Source organism: Haplochromis burtoni, unplaced genomic scaffold (genome assembly GCF_018398535.1).
Source record: "Haplochromis burtoni strain Fernald_Lab_line unplaced genomic scaffold, NCSU_Asbu1 Contig_564, whole genome shotgun sequence".
NCBI classification, from domain to species: domain Eukaryota; kingdom Metazoa; phylum Chordata; class Actinopteri; order Cichliformes; family Cichlidae; genus Haplochromis; species Haplochromis burtoni.
Window position 1 is genome coordinate 114513 of NW_024582925.1, and position 22924 is coordinate 137436.

Below are 22924 nucleotides of genomic sequence, written 5' to 3' on the forward strand. Positions count from 1 at the left end.
TTATATAACTGCATTTTAAATAAATAACATAGACACATAATACAATAAACCAGTCAGAAGCTTAAAGTTTTAAAGTGTTTTCTTTATAAATATTGTAGACATTATTACAAAGTAATATCTCCAAAAAGTATAATGTACTCTGTATTTCGCTTCTTTTAAATTTCTGGAAAACAGTCTCTTAAATACATAGACAAAAAACAAAAAGGCATTCTGGATATAATCAGGAAACTTTCAAATGTAAATGAAGGAAAACAGAAACAAAACTGCTTATTATCAAGGCAAAACAAAAGTTCTGAATGAAAAAGGCACAAGAGGTACTGTACTAACTCAGTAAAGTGGGCAGTGAGCCTTATATAGATTTTTGGAACCACAAATCCAGTGTTGATGTGAAGTTGTTCAATTGTCACTATCCTCCATAAGTAGTTGGAAAAGCGCCATCTGAGAAAAATGTTTTTGCATGGGTCAGTTATTTTAACAGTGCCTTCATTTTTTGAGTCTTTATGGGGCATCTTGTTCGGTCAAGTTTTGTTAACATGGTGTCATTTTGTCGTATATCTCACCGCAAGGGCATCGTTAAACCCACCGTCCTTTACAAGAAGGTTATGTTAAATTGACATCACATCGATGCTGTCACAATCTGTTGTTTCTGCCAGTCATGCACTTCAGAACATGAAAATACCATGCAGTAATATTAGTGGTATGTGGTTGTGTTTCGGTCTTGCCAGTATATTTGTAGTGGACTGTGGAAGCATGTGCAAGACGCCTGCACAAATCCCAGTTAAACCCATGGCTTCACAGTGTATCAAAGTCAAATTACAGTCTAACAACAGTGGAATTATAGTGATACTAAAAGTTTAAATGTCCAGGTTTCAAAGCTCTTTCCAAGATTTTGATATGAACAGAATTAGAAAAGTTGAATTTACTTCTTTTTGTCCACCAGCACTGCACACTCCTGCACGTGCATTCAGCCTGTTAGAACAGTAGTTATTTCGTGGTATGTTGCCTGTTCTTCCATCTGGAAGTCTCATTATAAGTGCCAGGCTTGAAGGGAAAGGAGAGAGAAGAGACAGCTTCGTGACAACGGCCCGTCAAACACACACAAACACGCAGCTCTGGTAGGAATAGAGTTGGCCTGTGTCTGTGCCTGCATTGGCTGGCCGGGTTGAGTGAGCCTCTAATCTGTGAATTGAAAACACAAAGATTCCTGGAAAGAAGAAGTCATGCCAGCAGGCTGAGACTGTTATTGTCTTTGTTATTCTGGGGCTGTGTGGAATTGGCAAAAGCAGCATCTCATCAGCATCTATATGAGCCCGCGGATGTTGCGATTTGTGTGTTTTTGTAATGTGTGCGTGAGAATCTGCATACAATCTGTGTCAGATGTGCGACAGTACAGACACCGAACTTAATTGTTCTGTTCTCGGCATGTTCTCAGGATGATGTGGCCTGCTATTTTTATCTGTGTGCACAACTGTCCTGGCTGGGAGCGTTCAGTGTGAAGCAGATTTTGCTGATGGAACCGGCCAATAAAGCGAAAGCTGTTTTCTGACAGATTTGTTTCCCACAGAGTTGATAAGTACCTTTCACTTGCTGACTGACTTGCTGTTTAACATCTGAGGTTCTGCTGATGCGCTTATTAAATTACTTGGAGAAAGAGACACATTTAAACCAGCCTAAAAATTTCAACGATGGCAGTGTTGTTTGATTTGCAACCTGCTCTGTTGTTTTCTCACTGCTGTTTGTCAGTCTCTCAGTCTGTTAGTAGGTGGAAGCAGAAACAATCAAGCCAAATTTCCTGAAACTTGGTGGAGAATAGGACTGGGTGATATGACCCAAAATTCATATCTTGATATTCTTTAGCTGGATGGCGATATACGATATATATCTTGATATTTTTTAAAGCCATAAAGTAAGAACAAAAAGAGAGTTCTTAGTCAAAGCTGTGTCCCAGATCTCACACAGGCACTTTTATTAACATACAGCGTAGATGTACATGAAAAAATTACTCAGTAATAAATTATCAGCATTTATTAAATAATAATGCTCCATAAATAAAATAAAGCAATGTTGTTTTTGTGCATAAGAAATAGCTCACAATTGTAAACTAAAAGACGCTGAGCATAATAACAAAGACAGGCAGACTTCACAGCTGCTCTGGTCCCAAGTTCTACTGCGTAACTGAAAGCCTGGAGTTTGAAATCCTCTTTGTAACCATGTCTCTTACAGGCGCCATTTGTGGTCCTTATACACACACAATACGGTAATATTACGTTGAAGACAATCCATCAAGCGGTGCGGCTTTGTAGCTTACCAAAGTCATAGTGAAACATTTTTTGACAGATTGCTGAGCGCCGTCTACCAAATAAAATCGGTTCGTGGTCAGTAAGCACAACCAGAATTCATACACTAGGCGCACTGTCGATTTTTCAGAAAATGAAAGGATTTTAGGCATCAACGTGTTAGCGGTTACCTCGAAAGGCAAACTTGTGGCTCCACAAGTATAATAATAACGTAACATAGACTATATCGATATAAACGATATTGTCACATCTCATATCTTGTAAAAAAATATATCGATATATTTAAAAACTCGATATATCGGCCAGTCCTAGTGGAGAAGTACAAATTTGGGCCGTACAAGAAGACATTAACTTCTGGTGCAGATCTGAATAATATTTGATAAAACCATATATTTTTTTGATGAATATCGTTGTGAATTTACATATGATGCAAAAGTTGTGATAGGCCCCCCAAGTGCAGTTCAGTTTATTGTTATTTGAATTTGAATGAATTATCATTCTAATCTAAGTAGTTTTATGTAGCTATAATGTATTTACCTTTTTCCAAGCATCGATTCAGTATCATAAACTGTTTTGGCTGTCAACACATAAATTCTAAATTTGGTTAAGTAATCAAATATATAAACAAGGGAAAATTTGATTGTAGAAACTAATAATCACTTGTGGAAAAAAGCCTCCCCTCTAGTATCACTCTGTCAGCGGACTGGCACAGAGGCTGGATATTCATCAGAAAGGCTGTTAGCCACAGCGTTGCTAAGGAGTTAATTAAAGGAGCACTGTCCATACACAACACCGCAAACAGTATGAGCTTGTGCAATGTAAATTCTAATGGGCTAACCTCACTAAGAAAAAGTTTGCAAACCAATTGCCTTAAAAACGCAAGTGGAATAGAAAATTTATGTTGTAACAAAAGAAACTACAGACTACTTCATAATTTAAGTCAGATGTACTCTTGTGTTAGTAAATACTAGTTGTTTAGAACAGTAATTCTGAGTAATGTGAAAGTACCTGCAACAGATGATTTCTTAGTTGTATTTGCTTGAACAAGCGTCTCATTTATTTTTTAAAACTATGCAAACTGATTGTTTTAGAAAGAGCTCACGTTGTCAAGGGCTTCATAAATCCATAGAAATAAATAAAAACAGCTCCATTCTCCTAAAAGAGTCACATATATAAAATAGAGTGGCGGTATAAATGTGACATTTTTTAGTTTTGTAACATCATTTGTAGATGAGGTGCAGAGAACAGGTTTAGTTGGTACTTTTTACATATAAAAAGTCGCAAACTATAATTTAATATAATTAATGTGGGACTTAAAACCATTTCATTAGACTGTACAGACATTTATATAGTTAAATTCTTGAGAGCATCCAATTAAATACCTTCTTAAAAAATTATGGCAGTCGCCCCTGAACCAAGGTGGAGAGCATCTGGGAGTCGACACTCTCAATAGACCTCAGGCCTCGTCACTCTCAAAGCCTGTCTAAAAGCTAACAAAAGCAACAGCTGATCAGTTATTAGAAAACTGCTCACAGTACCCATTTATACATTTGAAAAAAATCCAATGTTTTAGCTATTTAAACTAAAGATAAAAACAAAAAGGGGTCATTTGTATATGAATGAAGTCAACTGTGATTTGCTACATTCTGTTTTGGAGAAATTGTCCCTCCCTGTTTTACAAAAAGAAAAATCAATCAATGACAAAACAAGAGAGGAGTAAAAGTTAGGAGGCCTCCAAATCTGTGTGATCAGCGTCAACTTTTTCATTTAACGCCTGATAAAACCTACAATTCAATAGGAAACTTCCCCACAGCTTCTTTAATATGTAAAGTTAAAAACTTAGCAGTGCTGCAGACATCAGGAAGGTCATCATCACGTAGAACATTGTGACTTTGCAGCACTTCCTGTCACATCTCTCTTATAGAACAAATAGAGAACAAAATTAAGAACCATTCAAACTTGCAAAGACAATAAAAGGCCATCATGTGACTGTATAGTTGCTGACTGAAGGAGGGAAATCTACAGGTTTATCATTATTAACAGCAGTGAAGAATACTGTACCAGCTTATAAACTGTTGCAGACTTATAACTTAGGCTGTGTGCGTATATACACTTCCCCCTTCTTCATTTCTGAGTTGTTGGGTTTTTGTTTTTGCATATTTGTCATATTCAAATGTTTTGGATCTAATGACTTTAATATTAGTGAAAGGAAACAAAATCAAATAAAAAGTGCAGCTTTTAAAATAATGATTTCATTTATTAAGGGAAAAACAATGTCTGAATTTACCCTGTGTCAGAAGGTAACCAGAACAACTGGTTGTGCCAGTCTTGGCATCCTGCACATTCACATTCACACCATCAGTCTCTGAAGCAAACACTCTAATACAGACAGTCTTTCTTATTCTTGGATCTGTGAGAGCAGAAGTCTTACTTGGTCATCTCAGGCACACACTCTCACTGTCAGCACAGCAGCTTCATCCAACTGCTGATCAGACTTTGATCTTATGAGGGGCAGCCTTGTGTGCAAAAGTCCAAGAATAAAAATATCACTCTGGAAATGAATAATAAGGTAACCTTTATATTTTTGTCTTATCAGTATTACTGTGATGTAGGATAAAACCCAGATAACACCCATGCAGAGCGCTATCCACCTGAGAAAAGGTAAAAAAAAAAATTTTTTTTAATTTCAATGTGTATTGAATGGAACATTAAAGCAGATTTCCCATGTTCTGGGTATTTTGTTGATATTATTAGGCGATTATTATCCACCCACTGGCCGACTTTACTGCAGCTCCTTTTTTGTTCCAATATATGTTTGCTATTTTACATATTTTAGCCAATACACTGAACTGAAATGCAAGTGAAAAGATGGTGACTAAGCTACAACATAATGTTGTTAAGTGATTAACGACAGTCTGCTGACTGGATTACTGGAAAATACAGATGGTGATATAAACCTTGTTGTGATGTTTTATGATAATCAGCTGACCACTAAAGACCAATAGAAGACATCAAATGACAGACCCGTGTCATTCACAGCTCTAACCTTCTCCTTTTTCCCCCTGGCTGTTCCACATCATTTTAGATTCCAATTAAAAACTTATTTTTTCTCTTTCCCATCTGCCTCGCTCATGTCTTCCCCTTTTACCTCTCTCTTCCTCTTCATGCTGCTGTCAGTTCCTGTAAGCAGACAGGCCTGTGTTGTCTTTGGGCCACGCAGGGCAAAAGCCGCCTGACTCACGAGCTCTCGGCTGTTGAGAGGGAGAATGTCACTGCACATTGGGTTGCCTTCATGTTACACAAGCGCACACACGCAACAAACAAACATACGGGGGGGGAGTGCACGTGCATACTCACAGAACACAGATAGTACTCACACAGAGCAAGCCAAGCAAATCCCACATCACACATGCACATGGTCACGCTGGGCCGAGGCTATTTTTAGCCTGGCTGCTCGTACGCAGAGTTATATTCAACAGGAAATCCACAGGATGGCTGTGTATGAAGATGCGGCATATTTTGGCGTGTTGTGATTGACCACTGCTGTTGGACAGAGATTGATTCATGCTGTCACCTCTGACAGGTCGAGGATGGAGGGACAAAGCGGTGTCAAAGTGATATCTTCACTCAATGCGGTGTCAAATGTGTCAAGTGTTGGAGTCAACCTCTGTACCTCCTTTTTTTTCTTTTTTCTTTTTTTTGAGTGACCCCAGTCGATCAAATCTGTACACATAAAAATGCAGATTTAAGTGTCTCATTACAATAAAGATATTCAGACACAGTGAAGTTCTGGACAGACAGAGGTCCAGAACAGATTAGGTACCCTAAGCCTTTAAGTGATGGTAACTGAAGCGTTATTTAAAAAGGCTTTACTTGTGCCAACTCTTTTAACCTTCCTTTAATTTCAAAAATTCTTAAAAGTGTATCTGTATCATCTTCAGCTTCAGTTTATGAAAGTTTCATTTTTTAGTAATTCTTCAGTAAAAATGTACTGTAATGATGTAATGTAACAATCTAACTTTTTGGATAAAAACTCTGCTTTAATGTTCCCAGCAGATGAGCCCCAGATTGAGTTTTACTCCATTTACTTCCTTGTTCTTCCCGTTTGGATCCATTTTGAATCGTTCATAGTTGCTTATTTTGTCCAGATACAATCTGTAATTGGAACAAAATGCAGTTTCTTACAATTCCTTATTTGAAATGTTTCATCCTGCTAAACTTCTGCTCTTCATTTACCCATTGCCAAGATGAGTCCTGGTCTTGTAGCTCTATTCTTAACTTAACTCAGGGTGAATGTGCTCAGAGCTGACTGAAGTAATTCTGTCAGCTCTCTCTGTTCCTTTCTGCAACCAAAAATACTGAGCTCTTATTAAAGCTCTTATTAAACTCAGAGTTTATCTTTAAACTCAGAGTTTGTCGAACATGCTGTCTGGAATTGGCCCCAGGTTATGTTCCAGATTAGAAACCAGTGCATATGGTATCACTTCATCACCACGTTTGCAGATCCTTTTGTGTGTGTAGAGTCTACAGGGTCTATGTCTGTGTTTTTTTTAATAGCATCTAAAGTCTCTATGATGAACAGATTTCAGATTCTTCGTGATTATTGTTTTTATCCATCCATCCATTTTCTTCCGCTTATCCGGGTCTGGGTCGCGGGGGCAACAGCCCAAGAAGAGAAGCCCAGACCTCCCTCTCCCCAGCTACCTCCTCCAGCTTGTCTGGGGGAACACCAAGGCGTTTCCAGGCCAGCCAATTATATAGATTATAGAGATTATATCTATAATCTCTCCAGCGTGTCCTGGGTCTGCGCCGGGGCCTTCTCCCTGTGGGACATGCCCGGAAAACCTCACTCAGGAGGCGCCCAGGAGGCATCCTTGTCAGATGCCCGAACCACCTCAACTGACTCCTTTCGATGTGGAGGAGCAGCGGCTCTACTCTGAGCCCCTCCTCGTTCTTTCGGTCACTACCCACAGCTTGTGACCATAGGTGAGGGTAAGGGCGTAGATCGACAGGTAAATTGAGAGCTTCGCTTTTACACTCAGCTCTCTCGGCCGCAGTCCGTCTGTCGATCTCCTGCTCCCTTCTCCCATCACTCGTGAACAAGACCCAGAGATACTTAAACTCCTCCTTTTGGGGCAGGAACTCGTCCCTGACCCCGAGTGAGCACTCCACCCTTCACCCGATGAAGCCAACAGAACCACTTCATCTGCAAAAAGCAGAGATGAGATCCTGAGACCACCGGAGTGAAAGCCCTCCGCCACTTTGCTACACCTAGAAATCTTGTCCATAAAAATAATGAATAGAATCGGTGACAAAGGGCACCCACCAGGAACAAGTCCGACTTATTGCCAGCTATGCGGACCAAGCTCTTGCAACGGTTGTATAGGGACCGAATTGCCCACAGCAATGGGCCAGACACGTCATACTCTGGAGCACCCCCCATAGGACACCCCAAGGAACACGTTCGAATGCCTTCTCCAAGTTCACAAAACACATGTAGACTGTTCCATGACCAGGACAAAAACCGCATTCCTCCTGTATCCAAGGTTTGACTAACAGATGGACTCTTCTTTCCAGCATCCTGGCATAGACTTTCCCACGGAGGCTGAGGAGTGTGATTCCCCTGTAGTTGGAACACACCCTCCAGTCCCCCTTCTTAAAGATGGGGACCACCACCCTGGTCTGCCAGTCCAGGGGTACTGCCCCTGATCGCCACGCAACATTGTAGAGACGTGTCAACCAAGACGGCTCTACAACATCCAGAGCCTTCAGGAACTCGGGACGGACCTCGTCCACCCCAGGGGCTCTGCCACCAAGGAGTTGTTTAACTGCCTCAGTGACCTCGCCCCCAGAGATTGGTGGGTCATCCCCTTCGTCCCCAGATTCTACTTCCGCCACGGAAGACATGTCAGTGGCATTGAGGAGGTCCTCGAAGTATTCCTTCCACCGCCCGACAATTTTCTCAGTTGAAGTCAGCAGCACACCACCCGCAGTATACACAGTGCAGGTAGAGCACTGCTTTCCCCTCCTGAGTCGCCTGACGGTTTGCCAGAATCTTTTCGAGGCAGTCCAAAAGTCCTCTCCGAACTCCGCCCACACCCGAGTTTTTGCTTCCGCCACCGCCCGCGCCGCATTCCGCTTGAGCTGTCAGTACCTATCAGCTGCCTCCGGAGTCCCACAGGCTAACCAAGCCCGGTAGGACTCCTTCTTCAGCTTGGTGGTTCCCCTTACCTCTGGTGTCCACCATTGGTTCGGGGATCTGGTGATACGATTACGAAATCGATCATCGACCTGTGGCCTAGAGTGTCCTGGTGCCACATGCACTTATGGACACTCCCATGTTAGAACATGGTGTTCATTATGGCCAAACTGTGGTTTGCACAGAAGTCCAATAACAAAACACCGCTCGGGTTCAGATCCGGGAGGCCGTTCCTCCCAATCACGCCCTTCCAGGTCTCGCTGTCATTGCCCACAGAAGCACTGACGTCTCCCAGTAGGACAACAGAGTCCCGCTCGGCGCATAAGCGCAAACAACGGTCAGGACCCGTTCCCTGTCCTGAAGGCGAAGGGAACGTTTTTATTGTTTTTACCACAAACAATTTTGAAACAGCAGTATAATGCTAAAAATTAAACCTATTTTTACTTACTGACTGTAGACCAAAACATACCATGTTTTAATTTAGTTTTTACATTTATACTTTTAAACTGTTAAAAGTTTAGACTACCAAGACAATAGCTGAGAAAATAAAAACTAAAACTGTCTTTTAAAATTTAATCTAATTATTCTTAGCAACAGAGCAGCTTTTTGAAGACATTTCTTAGTAATTGTTCAGATGCTACCAATGCAACCCCATTCATATGAATGCACAGGCCCTGAGTTAGCTTAGCGAATTGCTAATCAGATGGGGTTTTTTTGTTTGTTTGTTTTTTTTCTGGCCTGTCCCGTTTGGCTCTTTTGCATCAGAATTATTGTCTAAAGGCAAAGAAAGATGCCCAACGGATTTACTTTACCAAATTGACCATCCCAGCCTTGCCGTAATGGTCCATTTGATTCACCTTTTATTGTTTATTTTATTTTCACTTGCTGAATGAGGACAGACTTGACTGGAGGAGAAAGAAGGGGAGATAGAAAGAGGGAAAGAAAAACAGCTGAGAAGAGGGACGGGGGAGAAGGGCAAAAAACATAAACCAACAGAACGGGCAGCAAATAAAAATGCATCTATCAATCACCTGGATCACCTGTTGAGAAAGAAAAAAGAAAACAAGCAGAAGAGAACAAGAGTAATAGAATAAACAACATCACAATGATATATGGGAATATGACAGTAAATACTAAATATTAAACATTATTGTGCAGCACATAAGATCAACAGAACACAGTGTGCTTTGAGGTAGGAGCCAAAAAGGGTGTAGTTTGTGGGTGTGATCACCCGTGTGTACACCTGTGAGCATGGACGCGCTTGTTTTTTTTTAAAAGGTTCCTTCATGTAATGATCTGCTAGAGGGTGTGGGGGGGCCACAGCCCCGTCCTCCAGGGCATGAAGCAGGTATGGAGGAGATCAAAACTCCAGACATCCAGAGGCCCCCAGAACACAAGAGACCAAGGAAGACCAACAGAGGGGCAGCCGCGCCACTGTCCCAGAAAGAGCTGAGGAGAGTCCCAGATGAGGGCTCACTCAGCAGCCGCGGAGCAGAAGCCAGGGGGAGTTGCAGTGACGCGCCCGTGAGCTCCGCCGGCAGCCAGCCGTGCCTGAGTGACCGAGCCCCAGGCCGAGAGGCCGGGGGCACCCCACCTCCGAAGTGGCCCGAGCGAGCCCCAGGCTCCAGGCCCCGATAAGCGGCCGCCAAGGAGTGAGCCGGTGTGTACCTGGACGCCCATCCCCAGACACAAAAACCACCTGCATTACTTCCAGGCTGGACGACTGTAATTCATTATTATCAGGATGTCCTAAAAACTCGCTGAAAAGCCTTCAGCTAATCCAAAATGCTGCAGCAAGAGTCCTGACAGGGACTAGAAAGAGAGAGCATATTTCTCCTGTTTTGGCTTCCCTTCACTGGCTTCCTGTTAAATCCAGAATTGAATTCAAAATCCTGCTCCTCACATACAAGGTCTTAAATAATCAGGCCCCATCTTATCTTAATGACCTTGTAGTACCATATCACCCTATTAGAGCACTTTGCTCTCGCTCTGCAGGCCTACTTGTTGTTCCTAGAGTATTTAAAAGTAGAATGGGAGGGAGAGCCTTCAGTTTTCAGGCCCCTCTTCTGTGGAACCAGCTTGCCGGAGTGGTGGGGGGAGATAGGCCTCCATACCTTGGAGGGCCTGAGATGTCCCAGAGAGGTGGCGTCTGATACCCGACCTGACATATAGACACAGACAAACAGGCACACACAGATACAAACATCCATTCCCACCCTCATGCTCTCATATGCAATTACTCAGCACTCACCCAACGTGGAGACAGACATAAATAGACACTGTACACACAATCACACTCCCCAAGCGTACTCTATACCCCAGGTCTAGGTACCCTTGCCCCTGGAGGGGGGAACTGCACCCAGACCCAGGTGGTGTTACCCTTTTCCCTGCGGTGGGGAGAAGCAGACCGCCCCGACTCCGCAGCAGCAGGGAGGCCCCACATTCCAGAATTGCTAACAATGTTCCCAATGTTAGGGTAAGTGAATCCAGACAATGGAACGATGCCCAATCTATGTTAAACTCACTAGAACAGGTCTCTGCCAATCACTTCTTGATATCAGATACCATCCCACAAAACTTGGATAAAATGTAATGTGGGTGATCAAACCTCCAGCCTCGCAACCATTCAGGGCATCTGTCTCAGCTTACATGAGATTATTTGCAGAAGTAGGGGACTAGTGATTGTATTCAAATCCTGTTTCCAGTGTCAGCAGTCGCAGTCTGATTCTCTCTTTTGAGGCATAGACATTTGTCAAAAGCTTCAACAGTCTTGTTCTGTGTGCTGATTTATTGTCAACCAAGAATATGTACAAGACTTTGGTGAGTTCAGATTGTCATGTGGTTTAAATTTATGTTTTGCTGAGATTTGTGACATGCATATTTTCTACATTTTTGCTGTTTAACATGTTCCCAAGTTAAACTGTAAAACTTATGTCACCAACTGTGACAATTAATCCTTTAGCAGCGTTGTCATCAGCTTTTAATGAGTCTGTGCTTCACAATCAGCATTAGGACTGTAATCTGAGTCCCTCTGAATTTGTGCTTCTTTGATTTCTACTTGTACTGATCTGCTGGATGTGGTGGCTTCTTTTAGGATAAAAGCTTTAAGCCAGTGATGGATCCATGCAAGAAGATGGCAAAGGGATCATGAAGTGTGCTTCTATATTTTAAGAAACTTCTTACTTGTAATACCAGAGAGCTATTAGACCTCTTAAAGAAAAGATTTCTACTATCAGCACTTTTTTCTCTGGTCTTCGATCATGCTGCTTCTCCTGTATGCCCATTGTCTTTGAGAATTTCCTCCCCTTTAACTGAAATAGATCAGCATCCCCACCCCATCATCAAAGATGTTTCTAATACCCTTGGGCCATGTATTGTTGACCTGATTTACTCCTCCCTGATATCTGGCTGTGTCCTGGCTGCTTTTAGACATGCTGTAGACTGCTTTTAGACTTGAAACCCAAGTAACTTGGATTCTTCCTTCCTCTTTAATTCCATGCCCATTTCTGAATCCCCTTTTCTACCAAAGGACTTTAAAAAGGTAGTTTTTAACCAACTACAACCATGCCTGGATTTATTTGAAATCTCTAAGAAGTTCCAGTCTGGTTTCATATTATGACATGGAAACAGACCTTTTAAGAGTTTTTAGTGTCCTGCTTTTAACTGTTGATTCTTGTGTTCTTGGATCTGACTGCTGCATTTGACACCGTAGAGCGTAGCATTCTAGCATTTGATCAACAGATTAGCTCTGTTGTTAAGACAAACTTTTTTCAATGAAGCCTTCTCAGTAAGGTGAAGTACTGCTTCCCTCCATGTTACTCTGAGACAGTAAAAGGCACCTTCATTACTTCTCAGTTAGACTATTGTAATTCTTTGGATGTCAGCCCTGATCAGTCGTTACTTCTTGCCTGGAGGCTATACAAAATGCAGCAGCTCAACTTAAAGGAAAGACCGGCCTTCCGGGCTTCCTGCATTGGCTTCCAGTCCCTTCATGATCCAGTTTTTCTTCTTACTTTCAAGACAAGTGCTGCCAGACACGTGGCAGCACTTCTGCTATCATTTTGTTCGTATTTAACAAAAAAAATGCAGACATAAGTGTACACATTAGTTTTTGACTCCTAGTGAAAATTGTTTTCTTTACGAATGACTCTCTTACTGAACTAACACTTTAACATGTTTGGGCTTGCTGCTTATATTACTTTCATATTAAATAATTTGCACTCAACAATAAACAAATACACCCTAACAAAAAAATTCAAGGGCCAAATTGCATTATCTTTCTTCATGTCAATATGCAGGCCGCAAGTAGGGGTGATGTGGGCCGCAAGTGGTCCCCGGACCGTGCGTTTGAGACCTGTGGTTTAAAGAAATTACAAGAAAGCTTGCCTAAGAGAGTTTGTGCTGTCTTAACAAACAAATGTGTACTTTCAAGCTCTTTAGAATTGTCACTGCACCTATTTCCTGTTTTCCTAGCAAATTATAAAGAAACTCTGTGGATATACATTTCATAGGAACAAATGCATATCCACACATTACTGATTTAGTGTTTAGTGCTTTATTGTGATTCTATAAGTTGACCTGGGCCCAGAACAGAGCCCTGTGGGATACTGGGACAAACTGGTAGTGGAGAGCGATGTCAAATTTAACAAAGTTTAAAAAGAAAGTTTTGTTAAGTTTTGTTAATGGTGTTAAATGGCTTCCGTATATCCACTTATAAATGCAATCCATTATTACTCAAGTACATGCAAATTGAGCACTGGAGGAAAAATCTTGGGCTGCTCTACCACCCTTTAATTTACAGGCTGAAGTTTTGATTTTAGTCTTTTTTAACTTGTTGCAGTTAGGGCTGGGCCATATCATACCGTTCACGGTAATACCGGTATAATTTTGGGCAACGATAGAAAAATGAAGCGTTTTCATTTTAAAAAGAAGATCATAAACCTATGAAGCAAACATCTTTCATTAGAAAGAAAGAGAAAGAGCTTGTACTGAATTTTTAGGTTTGAAGTGTTTGCCTGTACTAAACATATTGTGGCACTAGTTATTAGGAATTTTCAACAGTCAAGTATAATGACTGCTTTTCTCAATTCACATTTCCATGAATGATTATAATTATGACCACAGTCTTAAACCAAGAGGAAACGGTTAAAGTGAGTTACTTTAAAATGAAAAACAGACTACCGCATGCGTGCTGTTATAATTTTTTTGTGTGCTTTAAAAATTTCTTTGTCGTTTTCCTTCCTGTGGGTATATTTATTCATAATTGCCATTTGAGATTCTTCTCTGACTTTAATTGCAAATCGCTAACAGACAAAAGCTAGACTTAAAAACGATGGAACCGATCATGGGAAATGAGTGTTCAATTGCCTTGTGTTTATCTTTGGATTTCAACAGTTGCCTTTGTTTGAAGTCACTGTAGTGCAACTTCTTTTTCTTAATTTCCCTCCCTATTAGATATTAAATTCAGTCATCCTTTGGACCTGTATCTGTGTTTGATTGTATTTATATGTTTATTTGTCTTTGTTTGGCTGATGAGCTATTTCATGAGGCCCTCAGGGTATCTTCCTTGAGCTACAGTCAGTATTTAATTGCTCAGATTTTGCCTCCTTTCACTGTTTCAGCATGTGTAAGTGATTTTTCCCCCTCTCTCGCTGCAGCAATCCATGAGTTCCCCAGGGATTACTTCACCAACAAGCAGCGCGTGGAAGGAGCAGTGGGTCTGCACGTGCTTTGCGTGAGTGTCACCTGCAGCACACTACATGGACACTTGAATGTTTTGGAGTTAAAGTTGTTGCATATCCAAAGTAGTTCTAGCTTTCTTCTTTTCAGTGGCTTTAAATTCTTTAAAATAGATTGTCTTCCATTTGAATGGGTCTTAATTTTTTTTTATCACATCTCTGAAACTTTCAAACTCACAAACTGAGTGTTTACCCCTGCTATGTATTTGCATCATGCAATTCAACAGGATCATTAAGGTTGTGGGGGTTTTTCAGGCAGGTTGGTTTCTGATCCACATGGAGATAAGAAAGGTAGATAATGTTGTGTAGGCAGAAGACTGAAGGATTCAGCTTAATGATTTTAGCCTTGAAGATACAAAAACCTCTTTACTTAGCCTGGTGGGGAATTACTGAGACCACACGGGCTGCCAGGATAGTACTGTACCGCTAGAAACACTGAAGTTCATTAGAAGAAGAAGGAGGACTTTGCTAGTTAGCCTTCATGTAACAGTTTATGCCTGCCATTGTTGTCTGTTGACAATGATGTCACAACTGCTGGTTTATGGTGTGCTTTGAGGTCTTTTTACAGTAGTTTCTCATGCTCTTCCCAACTTTTGTCAGTCTGGGAACACAATTGTGTGAACTCTGTATCAGTGTACTCTTTGGTATATCAATGCATAAGCAAAGAGATTGTGAGATGGCAGAGGATTGTTGTGTATCAGGGCGGGATGAAAGGTACTGCTGAAAAAAAAATGCTAAAATATCTGTGGTTGTTTGTTTTTTTAATTACTTTACTTTCAGCAGCTATGAAGACCAGACCACATCTGCAACTGCTTGCAGTTAGTTGCAAGTTTCAGTATCATGGAGTCACTCTGCGTTCAATTTGCAATTGAATGTGGGTCAACTTGCCCATTCCATGCATTTACATGCAGTCTGTTTGGGATACCTGTGACATTACCTGCGATAAATTGATGAACTTGTAAATCTGTTGCCATTTACATGCTCAGAAATTTTCAATGAATTTTTGAAGCTGCTGCTATATAAATTCATAACGTCTTCTGGTTAACAGTGACGTAGTTGGTCCACAACAGTGATTTAATTGCAAACTGACATAAGTGTTTAGCAGCCTAGAAACATGGCAAGGTTTAGCCTTGTTCCATAGAAATAAATTCAAGCATGTTTTACAGAAGTACAGATGTGCTAGACTGTTCTGGGAAGATTATTGCTGAACTTTTGACCAGCTGTTCCCAGCTACTTTCAGCTTTTATGCTTTACTAAGCCCCACCAGTCTTTGGCTGAAGTCTGGAAGCAGAGTATTGCTAAATACGTAAGTAAGCGCATTTTCCAACAGTTCCTTGGCAAACTGATGAGTTTTAGTAGTATGTCGGTGTATTATTTTATCTGCTTGTAACTCTTTGCTGGGCTTTCAGGTTTAGTCTCAGCAAACATCAAGTAAATGACAACAGAAGCTGAGATTAAACTGCAAACAAAGAAAATAGAGCACAAATGTTTTTTTTGTTTTTGTTTTTTCAGCAGGGGTTTTATCCAGTTGTAAGTGTATACTGTTCTTCACCTGTGTGTCTTTGGGCATCTGCAGGCAGTCTACATGTTCTACGCTCTGGCGTTGGTGTGCGATGACTACTTTGTCCCCTCGCTAGAGAAGATATGCGAGGTAACAAACATTGTAGACTGTAACTGCACTGCTGCTGCACTAACATCACACACTCTCACTGCCACGCTGTGATGCTTAGAATAACTTTCTCTCCCCTCGTCCACCAGCGTCTGCATCTGAGTGAGGATGTTGCAGGAGCGACCTTCATGGCAGCAGGCAGTTCAGCGCCTGAACTGTTTACCTCTGTCATTGGTGAGACAGAGACATACACACACACACATTTTAGATATAATTTAGCTGTACAGCCATTCATAGTACAGTTTGATAATAGCATACTAATAGTGAGGCAATAATTTGTTAATAAAAGGGTTAAAAGTAAATACATATTTAGAGATAATTTATAGCAACTATAATACGGTGTTTACACATTTTCACATCTGAGCTTATACTGAGTTGATATTTTACTTCAACTTACATTAGCTTATTCTGTTGGCTTATTATCTAGCTAATATAACATTGTTGCCAGTTTTTAATCCAGATATTGGGCAGATATTACCACTGTTACAGCTCCAGCTGGAATCCTTTGCATCTGACTCCACTCTAATAGAGTATTCAATTCAATTTTATTTATACAGCGCAAAATCACAACAACAGTCACCTCAAGTTGCTTTATATTGTAAGGTAGACCCTACAGTAATACATGCAGAGAAAAAAAATGACCTCCTATGAGCAAGCACTTTGGTGACAGTGGGAAGGAAAAACTCCCTTTTAACAGGAAGAAACCTCGGACAGAACCGGGCTCAGGGAGGGGCGGCCATCTGCTGCGACCGGTTGGGTTGAGAGAAGAGGGTCTTTTTTGTTTTGGTTTGGTGGGTTTGAAGTACCATAGCTAACACTGGCAGCAGGGCTGTCAAAATATGCTACTCTGATACTAATTGATACTAAAAATTCCTTGGGTTAGATCTCAACTGCAACAGTGCCACCTTCACCTCCTCCTGCTAACACAGAACTTCCTGCAGAACCACTGCAGACAGCTGAATGCACGATTTCAATTTCATTGTGAACACATAGGAAACAGCACAACTTTGCGAGGCATTTTAAAGACTGCCACTCTGGTCTTGTTAAGAACTTCTTGAGGTCAGTAACGTGCCCATTTCAACAATGCTGAAGTATTAAACAGTTATCATAAATGCTAACCTGTCCAACACATATATTGTCATCATTTATATAGCCATTTAACTATTAGCAGTTACCCATCTGTTACGTTATCATTAAGGTAGCAGCTAGCAGCTATGGCTAATAATAAAATCATAATGCTAACGTGGGAGCTAGGCAGCAAGCGTCATCAGTCCTGGTGATTACTCACTCCAGTGAGCAATTTTAACATGATAAAATCTGTCTGTGTCTAACAACTGTGACTCTCTTAAAGTCTCAGACTGAAGCTGAGAATGATCTGCCAGCAAGGCTATTTGATTTTAAATTTTGATTTTGTAATTGTTTTCCTCAGTTGTTACAACAATGGTGTTGAATACTGAGTGTTTTCCATCCATCCATCTTCGTCCGCTTTATCCGGGGCCGGGTCGCGGGGGCAGCAGCCTAAGCAGAGAAGCCCAGACCTCCCTCTCCCCAGCCACCTCCTCCAGCTTATCCGGGGGAATCCCAGGGCGTTCCCAGGCCAGCCGAGAGATATAATCTCTCCAGCGTGTCCTGGGTCTGCCCCGGGGCCTCCTCCCTGTGGGACATGCCCGGAACACCTCACCCAGGAGGCGCCCAGGAGGCATCCTTGTCAGATGCTTGAACTACCTCAGCTGGCTCCTTTCGATGTGGAGCAGCAGCTGCTCTACTCTGAGCCCCTCCCGGATGGCCGAACTTCTCACCCTATCTCTAAGGGAGAGGCCAGCCACCCTTCGGAGGAAGCTCATTTCTGCCGCTTGTATCCGCGATCTCGTTCTTTCGGTCACTACCCACAGCTCGTGGCCATAGGTGAGGGTAGGGACGTAGATCGACCGGTAAATTGAGAGCTTCGCTTTTACACTCAGCTCCCTCTTCACCACGATGGACCGGTGCAGCGTCCGCATTACTGCAGCCGCCGCACCAATCCATCTGTCGATCTCTGGCTCCCTTCTCCCATCACTTGCGAACAAAACCCTGAGATACTTGAACTCCTCCACTTGGGGCAGGAACTCATCCCCAACCCGGAGTGGGCACTCCACCCTTTTCCGGCTGAGAACCATGGCCTCAGATTTGGAGGTGCTGATCCTCATTCCCCCTGATTCACACTTGGCTGTGAACCGTTCCAGTGCGAGCTGGAGGCCCTCACCCGATGAAGCCAACAGAACCACATCATCTGCAAAAATCAGAGATGAGATTCTGAGGCCACCGAAGTGAAAGCCCTCCGCCACTTGGCTGCGCCTAGAAATCCTGTCCATAAAAATTATGAACAGAGTCGGTGACAAGGGGCAGCCCTGGCAGAGCCCATCACCCACCGGGAACGAGTCCGACTTATTGCCGGCAATGCAAACCAAGCTCTTGCAACGGTTGTATAGGGATCAAATGGCCCGTAACAATGGGCCAGACACCCCATACTCCCGTAGCACCTCCCACAGGACAGCCCGAGGGACACGGTCGAATGCCTTCTCCAAGTCCACAAAACACATGTAGACTGGTTGGGCAAACTCCCATGCACCCTCAAGTATCCTCGAGAGGATAAAGAGCTCCTCTTTATCCTCCTCTGAATGGTAAGTGTTTTGCAGACCCTAAAGTTCTATAGTATGATGTCAATCCCTGGACTATCTGGGTAATATTTATTGCCATCAAAATGTTACTATACTGTTAGTAAAGGTTTTTAAATGTGTCTTCCCATTTGTAGCCTTTACCTCTTGTTAGTGAGAGCCAATCACTTGGCTTGGACACACAATATGGGGAACCAACTGAATGGTAATAAATTCTACCACAATAGTGACCTGGCCAGTGAGCAAGCCAGTAGAAAATACTCGAGAAAGATAGGCCTGGTCGGCAGGTTACCAGCACCCAAACTTTCAAAATAAAAGCCAGCAGTCTGCCTGAGAGTAAATCAATTCAAAACATTAATAGAAAATGTTAAAGTAAGCTGCCAAATATGCTTTTGTGCTTGGCAGTACACCTGGGCAGCCCTCACTAATAAAGTCTATGGGAGGGAAATCCTTCTATAACTCAACAACACATGCAAACAGAGTAACTTATTATGTAAATGCCATCAGTAGTTACCAGCTAGACAAAGGGTCGTGGATCAGTGAAGTACGTTAAGATTACCAAAGAATTGCACCAAGCAGGATGTCTCTGTAACCTGTGGACAGATGACTTGCCATGTGTGGTAATCAGTGATTTCCTTTCCTTCTGCACAGGAGTTTTCATCACTAAAGGTGACGTCGGGGTCGGCACCATTGTGGGATCTGCCGTCTTCAACATCCTCTGCATCATCGGAGTGTGCGGGATATTCGCTGTGCAGGTACAGAATAAACCGCTGATTTTTAGCCGGTGCAGTACACACACTCTGTGACTTGTTTGTTTAGGCCACAGTTTAGATTAAAAACCATGGATGGAAACCTTTTCTGCCTGAATCAGAAAAGGATACGTGTCCTGTTCACTGCTGTAATCCCACTAGGAAAAGAGAAACATACTTGAAAGATTTTTTTTCTTATTTAGATTACATGTTACGTAAGATGCCAAACAGATGCACACACACACACAAAGAGCTTGGCTTATGTTATTAGTGCATGGCAGTGAGAACCTTGTGGGATGTGTTACCCAGTAGAACAAAAGAAGGTGTAGCTGAGCTCCTGTAAGTTGTAGAATTGTCTCAGTCCTCTTGTCTCTCTGTCTTTTCTTCCAGACGATCCGTCTCTCCCGCTGGCCTCTGCTCAGAGACTCAGTCTACTACACCTTATCGATCTCTGCTCTTATAGTGGTAAGAAGCACCTTAAGGTTAACATAGTAACACATCAGATACTTTAAAAGCTCCATACTGGATTTCCTCTATGGAGAAATATTCTAGTTACTCTGATTGTTTCTTTTTTTTTCTTTCCATCTGAAATTATGCCTTCATGTCTTAGATATACTGGTTCTCAGATTTTCATCTCTCTCTTATTACAGTTCATATATGATGAAAAAGTAGTTTGGTAAGTTACACGTTGATTAACTTTGCACACACCTGGCACTTACACAGTACAGTGACACACATGATGAATGCATCCGAACTGTCTTTTCCAGGTGGGAAGCTCTCACGCTGATCCTGATGTATTTTGTCTACATTTTGATCATGAAGTAAGTTCAGTTCATCCACTTTGAGGCTTAAAAATGAACAATGAACTTTTGCTCTGTGCCGGAGTGTAATGTACCCCAACAGTAACAGTTACTAAAATAAGTATTGATAAAAGTATACATGTAAGATATCCCTGGGATTAAAATGTCTATTTAAACAGATGAACAACAAACAAATAATAATAATAATAATAATAATAAATATCTTTTCTTTTGGTAAATTTAGCAGATATACGGATAAATATTAAGTAACACAACAACAATGTGGATATTATCTAGAAAAGAACATCATGCTCTGTTTCAAATGCATTGTAGTATTTCATTGAAAACAGTGGAAGTTTACTGAATATCAATATTACAAGCAAAAAATACAAAATGTTTTAAATTCTTGCATATTAATGAGTTTAATATAAGACCCGTGATCTGTGTCATTTATTACGCTGCGATATGCAAACTCATCCCACGTGTAACATAATTTATCCTTATGTCTGCAGCAGTATTATATGAATGGGATTTATAGAAATTATACATTTCTTTATGTGGGCTGTGCCACACAGCAGCTTATAGTACTTGACAGATCATTTTTGAATACGATCAATCTATCTCTATTGGGAGGCTACCTGCCGTAAAGAGCAATCACTTGACCCAGCTGTACCAAGCAAAGTGTGGTTTTAACCCGACTTCTGTTCCAGACTGAATTCCTACATTGTCCGTTTCCTGGGGAGGAGGAAGAAGAACTCGACCACTTTGAGAAACGGTGCAGCAAATAACACAGAACTGGACGATGGCTGTGATGCTACTGCTGTTCTTTTAAAGAAAGGTACATTTTTATTGAGACTTTGTACGTGTAATGTGGAACTTCTGATTGACCTAATGTCTCTGCTTCCTGCTCTTTGCAGTCGTAATTCTAAGGAAAATCTTACTGGTTTATTTCAATAGTATAGCTCGTATTCCATGTATGTGCCCCACAGCAAACCACCACAGGAAGACATCTGTGTTAATGGTAGACGAGCTGCTGTCAGCGTACCCCCACCAGTTGTCCTTCTCCGAGGCCGGCATGAGGATCATGATCACCAGCCACTTCTCCCCCAGAACTCGTCTCACCATGGCCTCACGAATGCTCATCACTGAGGTAACGGCACACGCAGGTGCACCTCAGCCACACTTTTGATTGAAAAAAAGAGGGAAAAAAAGAGATTGCTGACATTTCCAATTTGAAGCAGACTGCGTTGTGTTTTTCTCCAAGGGGAAAGCGTTTCAGACAGCCTCTTTAGCAAAGTAATCTGGAGCTGTACACAGTCCCTGGCCTACAAATCAGCTCCACCATTGAGGATTCTAGGCATGGCCTGCTATGCTACATTTACAAAGGGCTGTTCAGGATGTGATGGGCAAGCTTGGAACAGAAAGAATCACATGGCATCTTATTTGCCATAGTAGTTGAAGAGTTTGTATTGTCTGTGATTTGGTTTCCATTGCAGCTCTCCGTGTGCGCATTAATCAGTCAGAATGTTTTTCTCTGTCTGCACAGAGAGTTTCATTGCCTGTCAAGCTGTTGCATTGTGAACATATTTGCATAAGGCAATGACAGCGGTGATAATGACAGACAGACAGCCATGGGGGGTACCAGTGAGATAATTACAAAAAGACAGCTTGATTTGCAGTTGTTTTGTGTCACTTTCAGTCTGTGATATAGTCTGTACATAAAAAGATGGATGCAGCTTCTAGGTCTGAAAAGTCAAGCCAGTGCAGACGTGCTGTAAACCTGCATTCTTTCAAATGGCCAACAGAGGGCAGCTCTTCAGATTGCTAAATTAGCTGTACTGTATTATGTTGAAAACAGCCATCAGCTCCTTTGGATCTATGATCTTTATAATTCAATAAACAGTTCCCTCATGACTTTAAGATCAAAGTTTTGAGACAAATTCAGTTGTTTTGTTTTGTTTCTGTTTCTTTTAAATTAAGTCCTTTTAATAGAGTCAGAAATTATGATAAAACAGGCAGTGGTTTAGAGCAGGCCTACCTCATGTTATGTCCAGTCTCACCACACAAAGATTGGGGCACAAATTGCTCCGCTTGGGCCTTCACAAGACCTCTTTAACAAAGGCATCCATCAGTATATACACTCTATGACCCGAGATGCTTAAGTGTGTGGGCCTTCTTATCATCTGTGTCCAGGGTCCCCTTCTCTTATAAGCCGCTTTGAATATCAGTCTCTGTTTTTAAAACAGCCTTGTCTCTTCAGTCAAATATTTTGAATTATACGCAGTTTTTCCCCCGAAATTATCAGTAGGTGTAGGTGCTGGTGAAGTTATCAAATGACATGTTTGACAGTCAATACTTACCACACTGAGGATCTGTGCAAATCCTGCCTCACATCAGACCGCTGTGACACCTGACGGCCCCCACGGTGGTGCCCCTACATCTGTCGCTTTAAGAAAAAGTAGAACCATAGCTTATAGACTGGGGTATAAACACGCAATGTATGTTGTGTATTAAACTGAAAAGAGTAATGGATAGAATTAAACAATATCACCCAAAGATAGTCTTTATTCAAGAAACACACTTACTCGCAAGTGAAATTGCCCGGATAAGGAGGAGATGGTCAGGTCAGGCTTTCTTTAGCCACTTCTCAACACATGCTAGAGGAGTGGCAACACTCATTCATAAATCAGTGCCCATGTGTATTAAAAAACCATCTTGGACCCTGCAGGGAGATTCATTATCCTACAATGCTCCGTGCTGAACCAAGACTTAATTTTAATTTATATGGCCCCAATATCGACGACTCCAGCTTTTATAA

The 22924-nt window shown here is 41.8% G+C and overlaps 1 protein-coding gene across 3 annotated transcripts in view; it reads left to right on the forward strand.

Annotated features, from left to right (window-relative positions):
• slc24a3 (solute carrier family 24 member 3) overlaps window positions 1-22924 on the forward strand; it is a 123010-nt gene that overhangs the window by 89083 nt on the left and 11003 nt on the right. For all 3 annotated transcript variants that reach the window (XM_005948046.3, XM_042214452.1, XM_042214453.1), the window contains 9 exons: window positions 14154-14230; window positions 15811-15885; window positions 15993-16077; window positions 19209-19312; window positions 19697-19771; window positions 19957-19982; window positions 20074-20127; window positions 20817-20944; window positions 21096-21256. In XM_005948046.3, the coding sequence (XP_005948108.1) occupies window positions 14154-14230; window positions 15811-15885; window positions 15993-16077; window positions 19209-19312; window positions 19697-19771; window positions 19957-19982; window positions 20074-20127; window positions 20817-20944; window positions 21096-21256 (785 nt within the window). The remainder of the gene's footprint in view (window positions 1-14153; window positions 14231-15810; window positions 15886-15992; window positions 16078-19208; window positions 19313-19696; window positions 19772-19956; window positions 19983-20073; window positions 20128-20816; window positions 20945-21095; window positions 21257-22924) is intronic.